Source organism: Penaeus japonicus, unplaced genomic scaffold (genome assembly GCF_977035675.1).
Source record: "Penaeus japonicus unplaced genomic scaffold, GWHDUDI00000001_assembly GWHDUDI00000039, whole genome shotgun sequence".
Classification (NCBI taxonomy): domain Eukaryota; kingdom Metazoa; phylum Arthropoda; class Malacostraca; order Decapoda; family Penaeidae; genus Penaeus; species Penaeus japonicus.
In genome coordinates this window covers 12,964,723-12,973,894 of record NW_028234441.1, presented here as the reverse complement: position 1 = coordinate 12,973,894, position 9,172 = coordinate 12,964,723, and the positions used below count along the sequence as shown (strand labels likewise).

The 9,172-nt window shown below is 39.5% G+C and overlaps 1 protein-coding gene across 1 annotated transcript in view; it reads left to right on the top strand.

Annotated features, from left to right (window-relative positions):
- The window catches only part of LOC122247652 (uncharacterized), a 9,111-nt gene extending 2,865 nt beyond the window's left edge, over positions 1-6,246 (top strand). Inside the window, exons 4-12 of the mRNA XM_043007099.2 lie at positions 653-851; positions 2,157-2,306; positions 2,534-2,649; positions 2,912-2,999; positions 3,580-3,761; positions 4,095-4,205; positions 4,616-4,852; positions 5,343-5,481; positions 5,579-6,246. Coding sequence (XP_042863033.2) covers positions 653-851; positions 2,157-2,306; positions 2,534-2,649; positions 2,912-2,999; positions 3,580-3,761; positions 4,095-4,205; positions 4,616-4,852; positions 5,343-5,481; positions 5,579-5,794 — 1,438 coding nt within the window. The 3' untranslated portion in view covers positions 5,795-6,246. The remainder of the gene's footprint in view (positions 1-652; positions 852-2,156; positions 2,307-2,533; positions 2,650-2,911; positions 3,000-3,579; positions 3,762-4,094; positions 4,206-4,615; positions 4,853-5,342; positions 5,482-5,578) is intronic.
- Positions 6,247-9,172: the final 2,926 nt, after the last annotated feature.

Here is a 9,172-nt window from a genome sequence, read left to right as displayed (position 1 = left end):
TTGAGTATTTTATTATTGTCAGTTATTATGATGTTTTATTGTAATTATTACCGTATTCATCATCGTAATTATCATCATTAACTTCATCATTATCATCTTCACTATTATCATCATTAACTTCATCATTATCATCTTCACTATTATCATCATTATTATTACTTCTTTGATTGTCATGAATGATATCATAATTACTATAATCATGATATCTGGTTATCATCATTATTATTACTTCTTTGATTGTCATGAATGATATCATAATTACTATAATCATGATATCTGGTTATCATCATCACCATTAGTATTGTCAATTTCATCATGAAACTGCCTTCAATAGTGATATCCTTTTGATATCTATCTCCAATATAAAACTCCTCATTTTCCTCATTTCACCATAAAATTCATCATTACCTTCACCGTCATCCTTACCACCCACCTCAACATCGTCACCCTCATCGCCGTCATTACTCTCACAGTCATCATCCTCCCCATCATCATCACCACCCTCCTCATCACCATCAACACCACCCTCATCACCATCAACACCACCCTCATCATCATCATCATCATCAACACCACCCTCATCCTCATCACCATCAACACTACCTCATCATCACCATCAACATCCCCCTCCTCACCCCCCCTTCTCCTCCAGGTTCCTCCTCCCCCTGAGCTACAGCGAGGGCGTCCACGTCGACCTCGAGAGACTGATCTCGTGGATGGTGTTCGAGGAGGAGGGCGACTACGAGAAGTTGCTCTCTCGCCTCCAAGGTCTCCCTCAGCAGCTGGTGGAGATCGAGCTGTTGATGAGGGAGGGCGTGGCGAGGGGCGTGGTCCAGCATGCGATTACGATGGTGAGGAAGAGGGTGAGGGGAGGGGTGTGAGGAGGTGGAGGAGGAGGAAGGGTGAGGGGGTGGAGGAAGTGGGTGAGGGGGTGGAGGAGGAGGGGTGAGGAGGTGGAGGGGTGAGCGGGTGGAGGAGGAGGGGTGAGGGGGTGGAGGGATGAGGGGGTGGAGGAGGAGGGGTGAGGGGGTTGAGGAGGTGAGGTAAGGGGTGGAGGGGTGAGGGGGTGGAGGAGGAGGAAGGGTGAGGGGGTGGAGGAGGAGGGGTGAGGGGGTGGAGGAGGAGGAAGGGTGAGGGGGTGGAGGAGGAGGAAGGGTGAGGGGGTGGAGGAGGAGGGGTGAGGGGGTGGAAGAGGAGGGGTGAGGGGGTGGAGGAGGTGGGTGAGGGGGTGGAGGAGGAGGGGTGAGGGGATGGAGGAAGGGGGATGAGGGGGTGGAAGAGGAGAGGTGAGGGGGTGGAGGAGGAGGGGTGAAGCGGTGGAAGAGGAGGGATGAGGGTGAGGGGGGAGGTGGAAGGGAGAGAAGGGAATGGAAGAGGGACGAAGAAGATAGAGGAAGAAGGAAGATGGGTGTGGAGGAGGGAAAAGTGAAGAGTGAAGAGAGGATGGGGACATAATGGACGTTGGGTCATAAGAGAACGAGGAAGGAACGAGGCGGATGGGCGATGTGAGAGAGAAATACTCAACACGGAGAGTGGGGCGCGTGTCTTATATTTATATGCAGAAAGAAAGAAAGAAAAAATGGAAGGTATACACACACACACAATATGTATATATATATATATATATATTATATATATATATATATATATATATATATATATATATATATATATATATATAATAAACACACACACACACACAAACACACACACACACACAAACACACACACACACACATACACACTGATATATATATATAATATATATATATATATATATATATATATATATATATATATATATAACACACATATATACATATATATATATACATAACACACACATACACGCACACACACACACACACACACACATATATATATATATATATATATATATATATATATATATATATATATATATATATATATATATATATATTTATATATATATATATATATATATATATATGCATATATATATAATACAATATATATATATATATATATATATATATATATATATATAGAGAGAGAGAGAGAGAGAGAGAGAGAGAGAGAGAGAGAGAGAGAGAAGAGAAGAGAAGAGAAACTAACTCCCACGCATACACCCGCAACCCTCACCTATCCCAACGAAAAAAACTTCTCAATTCCAGAAAGGCGTCGGCGAGAGCCTGGGAAGGTTTGTAGTGGAAACAGCTGAAGACTCGCCATTGTGGTCGACTTTCACTAGTTTCCCGGACGGATTCACGGAGGAGCAAATCCAGAGCTTACAAAAACGCGCGCGAACACTCATCACCACCATAGTATGCGTTTAACAGTAATGATTGACTGAATATATGGTATATAATTATATGTATAATTTTATGTAGGATTACTATTGTCCTGTTGAATTCCTTGCATTGTCTTTTCTTCGTAACATAAATAGAGAAACCATAAAAGTAAATAAAAGTGAAACAAATGAATGAATTCCGACCTTAAACATGGACCATAAATCTGTAATTGGCATCTATTACGTCCGATTTTTCTCCAGATTTCACCAGCTTTTGAAACACTCAAGAACTATGTCAACAATGAATACGTAACGCGACCTGATATTGCTGTTACGAGTTTGCCAGATGGGGCGCAACGGTATAATCAGCTTTTAAGGTGTGTAGTCTGAGAATATTTTATATAAATTAATTGTATTCTACAAAGAAAGAACAAATAATGAAATAAAATGCGTTATTTAGATAGGTCTATGTTGCAGATATTTGAAAACAAAAAGAGCAAAAGCGAAGAGCTAGATAAACAAAGACAAAATGGTTTTCGTATAGAAAACAAAAGCGAATCGGATTCATACATTTTACCAAATCAGTCCAATCTAATTCACACTTCCGATGGATGATTAATGAACCAAACAATCCACCAGGTTCCACACCTCGACCAATCTTGGTGTGACTGACATCCACCAGCTCGGTTTGGATGAAGTCACGCGCATCGAAGGAGAGATGGCGAAGGTAAATGCCGTGGATACAACAATACCATTCAAAGGGAGAAGTAGTTTCAATAGTAATAGTAGTGGGAATAGTAACAGTAACAGTAGAAGCAGTAATAGCAGTGACAGTAAAGACAGTAGTAGGAGTAAGAATGATATATAATATTAGTAAACTTTGTAGTAATAGTAGTAAAGGCTGTAGTAATAGTAACGGTAGTAGTCATAGTACTGCTACAACAGTAAGGATAGCAATGGAACGATGAAAAGTTGAAAATTACATTAGTATTTCTAATGATAAATAAATTTTAGGATTCCTATGGGTGTGTAGGGTGTGTGATGCTTACTCTATGTCATGAATATATACAAAGAGTTGACCAAATGGAGCGCATTGCCATAAGGCATGAGGTAGAGGTGAATGATTAACCATGCATAATTAACCAAACGGGGCGCACTGAAAAAGAGATGGAAGCACCATGCAAAAAAAAAAGAAAAAGAAAAAAAAAGGGGTAGACTAAAATTGATCGCAATGCCTCCCCCCAAAAAAAATTAACTACAACTATTTCTTGGCCTACCTAAATCCGCCCCCCCCCCCTACGCTTCAGGTAATACAGGAGCTGGGTTACGACATGAGCGTCCCGGAGTTCTCGGCCATGATTCGAAACGACTCGAATTTCTACCTGAACGACCCGGAGGAAATGATGGCGTACTTCGAGCGCTTGAGCTACGAAGTGATTCCCCCAGAGCTGTCCAGGATCTTCATAAACCTACCCGAAACGGAGCTCAAGCAAGTGTCTCTCTGTGAGGTTTTCATGAGGTGTCGGGAAGAGAACGGAAAGGGATAATGCACAGGATAGGGTTTGCGTTTTCTGATGTTAAGTGATGAGGAGGATAGTGTTGCTACGATAAACGAATCAAGGCGATGGTATAGCAAATGGCAAAAGGGACATAACGATAAAAGTATTGGCGCAAGAAGAACCATGATGGGAAAAGTTTGATAGTGATAATATACCAAAAAAAAAAAAAGATCATTACGATAATAGTGTTGGTATTAAAAATATATATTCTGGTTCCCCTCAAATCCTGACGACCATAAGAGCCAATAATGTGTCGCGTGCAGGTTGGAGGCAAAACCCTCACCGGATGGCACTGCCGCTTTCTACCTGACGGGGTCCTACGACGGCTCTCGGCCCGGCGTCTTCTACGTAAATACTTACTTCTACGATAAACAGTAAGCATGAAAGTTAGGCCATGCGTTTCTTAATTTGTTGATAGTAATGTTTTCATGAAATGTGTCGCTGTTAAACAACTAAGTTTGGGATCAAAAATATATATAGAATTAAATTCTGTTTTACAGAAAAGACTGTGGTCACAAATGTAAAAAATAGAAGTGGGATTTGTTCCACACTTAGTGTTGATACTGACGGACAATACTACGTTATTGTTCATTATTTCCCTTGATTTTTCAATCTTTTTCTTTGTCTCTGTTGTTCATCTCTTTCCTTCTATCTCCCCTCCCTCTCTCTTGCTTTATCTCTTTTCCTCCCCTTCCCTCTCTCTTTCTCTTCCTCTCCCACCCCTCATTCTCCTACCCTTCTCTTCCCTCTTCCGTCTCTCCCTAACCGTCAATCTCCCCTCAAGACCGACCTACGAGATCATGACCCTTTCCCTGCACGAAGGGAACCCGGGGCACCACCTGCAGGGCTCCCACAGCCTCGAGTCACCCAACATGCCCTTCTTCAGGAGGGTCATGGAAGACAGGAACTACTACCAGGCGCCCTCCAGGTTCCCCATGAACACAGGCTTCCTGGAAGGGTGGGGCCTCTATTCCGAAAGCCTTGGCTTCGATATGGGGCTCTTCAGTGATCCTTACGACAGGTACGGGGCCGTCGGTAGTTTGTCCCTGGGGGCGTGGATGGGGCTGGAGTGTGTGTGTGTGTCAGAAGAGGATGTTGTACGGAGAGATTCTATAAAGCAAATATTTGATGGAATGAATATTGAACGTGATGTTATGGATTGAACAACTGTAACTACCAAAGGATACATAGAAATAGTATATACACAATACTGTACACAAATACGGTTTAAAAATCCGGTCGTTCGTTGGCTTAGAGATAGAGTGAGAGATAGAGATATATATAGAGGGAGAAAGAGTGAGATATATATAGAAATAGAGATAAATTGAGAGATAGAGGTAAAGTGAGAGATACAGAGAGAGAGAAAGTTAGAGATAGAGTGAGCGATAGAAATAGATTAAGAGATAAATTGAGAGATAGAGAAAGAGTGAAAAATAGAAAGATAGATAGATAGACAGATATATATAGAGAGAATACAGGATGAAACTCCTCCAGAATTTCATTCCCTGCAGGTACGGCCACTACTCCTTCGAGATCTTCAGGGCGTGCCGTCTGGTGGTGGACACGGGGATACACGCCCTCGGCTGGACTCGTCAGGAGGCTGTTGACTTCATGACACAACACTCTGCCCTGTCAATCAACAACATAGAGGTGAGTGTGTTCTTCGGGTGTATCAATCTTACCAACATAACATTTCCTTGATTATCTCCCTTTATCATCTCTTATCACCCTCCCCCCCGCCCCCCAGAACGAGGTCGACCGCTACATCACTCAGCCGGGTCAGGCAGTCGCGTACAAGATCGGGCAGCTGACCATCTCCAACCTGAAGGCCAAGGCTGCGGCTGAGCTCGGGGAGGCCTTCGACGTCCGCAAGTTCCACGACCTCGTTCTGGAGTCCTCGGGGCCCCTGGTGTTGGTCGAGGAGGAGGTCAACGCGTGGATTGCAGGAGGGGGAGGGAAGTAAGGAGGACAGGGCTTCACGGCGGCGCGAACCATCGTGGGAGTAAAGCGAGGTGTTTTGAAAGCGCGGTTTTTGGTTTACCTTCCGATGGCTGTCCAGCGTTGGGGCTCGTCTTCTGTTTCGCGTTCTTGGATTTTTCTTTAACATTTACAATTGTGCAATACGTGTTATTATACTAAACAGGGTTATCAACTTGTAACAGAGATCTAGTCTAAGTGAACTATATCAACTTTATATCCTTGTTTAGTATAATAACACGCTGTGTATGTATTTAGTGATAACAAAGATCTAGTTTAAGTGATCTATATCAATTTGATAACCCTGTTTAGTATAATAACACGTATTGCACAATTGTAAATGTTAAAGGATTGTTGTGACAGATTATACCAATGTTGATTGTAACCATGTAACATATTTCAGGTTTGACCACTTTCAATAAACTGGAGTGAGTACTACACAGCGGTATCAGTCGTCCTTACATTAATTGAACAGCCGCAATGGCTCATGCGGCAACATATCTATATATATATATATATATATATATATATATATATATATATATATATATATATATATATGTATATATATATATAATGTATATATATATGTATATACATATATATATATATATATATATATATATATATATGACTATATATATATAATATATATATATATATATATATATAGATAGATAGATAGATAGATAGATAGATATATGCCTATATATAGATATATATATATATATATAGATATATATATATATATTATATGTGTTGTGTGTGTGTGTGTGTGTGGTGTGTGTGTGTGTGTGTGTGTGTGTGGTGTGTGTGTGTGTGTGTATATTATATATATATATATATATATATATATATATATATATATATATATATATGTATACATATATATTTATATAGATATGCATATATATATAATATAATTCCTGTATAGACTAATACATGCTATGAAAGATTATTATGACCACCATAAGGCCTGCTCTTAAGTACTTCTGAAACGCCCACTTACAAAGGATGCAAACAAAATAGAGAGAGTTCAAAGAGTAGCTGCAAGACGGGCGCCAATGCCAAAAAATATGGGCAACGAAAATAGGAGTAAGAAATTTGGACGAAAAAGAAATATGTACAACAATGTCACTGGAACAACTAGAATCTGACAGGGATGAGTTTATGATTTTGAATACAAGGCGAGGTCACAGTAAAATTTATAAAGATGCAAAAAATCGGTGTTCCAAAAACAATTATTGGAGAATAGAACGTTCTCTCTAAAAACTTTGTGTGCCAGAATGGTGCATCATTAAAAATAATATGTATATATATATATATATATATATATATATATATATATATATATATATATATACATATACATATATACATATATACATACACACACACACACACACACGCACACACACACACACACACACACACACACACACACACACACACACACACACACACACACACATATATATATATATATATATATATATATATATATATATATATATACATATATACACACACACACACACACACACACACACACACACACACACACAGAAAGCGAAGAAAAATGGAAGATTAGACAATAAAATAATCTTGAATATTTGTAGACTAAACAATAACAAAATATCATACGTCAAACAAGAATAAAGGAACTATCCAGTATAATAACTATTTCCACATGGCAAATGAATGTGCAACTGGAAAATAAAATCAGCATAAACTGTCACAGAATTTTGTCTGGTTACATAATTTATGAATATATTACAAGAGCACTTCACTAATGAAAAAACACCAATCTTGCTCTAAACTACATCAAACTATTCGGTGTAATATCAGTTATAAAAGTCTTAGATTCAATCTGCATCGTGTGAGAAATATATTTTATTTGTGTTTCCCCTTGGAATTTTTATTGATAATAGAAAACAGACGACAGCTTGTTAGGGTAACCCTTATTAAGATTTTGAAAACACGTACTGAGAAATATGAACATAAATATTATTATACTGAAATCAGTAATACTCTTATTATCATATCTATTGTGACAAGGGAATGGCCAAAACCCTATGTCCTTTATCTTGGATTTAGCGGCATTTCTTCAAAGTTATTTCAAAACTATTATACTGCCAATCTTAGTGAAAAAATATCTATGGCTGTTGGACCTTTGATTAAGAATATTAATTACTTTTTCGAAATTATATCATTTATCATTTAAGCGTTCGCATGTAATGAAAGCTTATGACCATCATTATAGTCAGGAATGTATGTACATAAAAATAGAATTACTGAAATGTGCTGTTCATCTTCAGAAGACTCAAACTAAAGGGGGGAGATTGAAAGATAAAAAGAGAGAGAGAGAGAGAGAGAGAGAGAGAGAGAGAGAGAGAGAGAGAGAGAGAGAGAGAGAGAGAGAGAGAGAGAGAGAGAGAGAGAGAGAGAGAGAGAGAGAGAGAGAGAGAGAGAGAGAGAGAGAGAGAGAGAGAGAGAGAGAGAGAGAGAGAGAGAGAGAGAGAGAGAGAGAGAGAGAGAGAGAGAGGGGAGAATGAGAAGAAGGAGGAGGAGAAGGAGAAGGAGAAGGAGATGGAGAAGGAAAAGGAGAGGCAAGAGATGGGGTAGTAAGAGGAGGAGGAGAAGGAGATGGAGAAGGAAAAGGAGAAACAAGAGATGGGGTAGTAAGAGGAGGAGGAGAAGGAGAAGGAAATGGAGAAGAAGGAAATGGAGAAGGAGAAGGAGGAGTAGGAGTAGGAGTAAGAGCAAGAGTAAGAGGAGGATTAGGACGAAGAGCAGGAGTAAGAGGAGGAGATGGAGGATGTGGTGGTGGGCAAAGGTAAAAAGATACGAAGGGAGATGAGTATATGGATAGATGGACAGATAGATAGATATTTATATTTATAGATAGATAGAGATAGATAGATAGATAGTTAGAGAGAGAGAGAGAGAGAGAGAGAGAGAGAGAGAGAGAGAGAGAGAGAGAGAGAGAGAGAGAGAGAGAGAGAGAGAGAGAGAGAGAGAGAGAGAGAGAGAGAGAGTGAGAGAGAGAGAGAGAGAGAGAAAGAAAGAGTGTAAGGAGGCGTGGATGCGTATGTAGTACATATGATGTTTGTATCTTTGTTTGAAAAAAATCCAGAGATAATACTAACAGTTCAATAATTGCATAACTTTGCAACCGGTAGTATTTAGCAGCTCATAGGAACTATCATAGCATTATCTAGTCATGAATTTTCCTACTGTTTACACTAATACCAAGATTTGTTTTACTACGAATAATATGTCCTGAATAAATTTGCATATCATTTCCCCCCAAAACTGTTACATTCGAATGATATCTGCCAATAGACAACAAAAATCGGAAAGA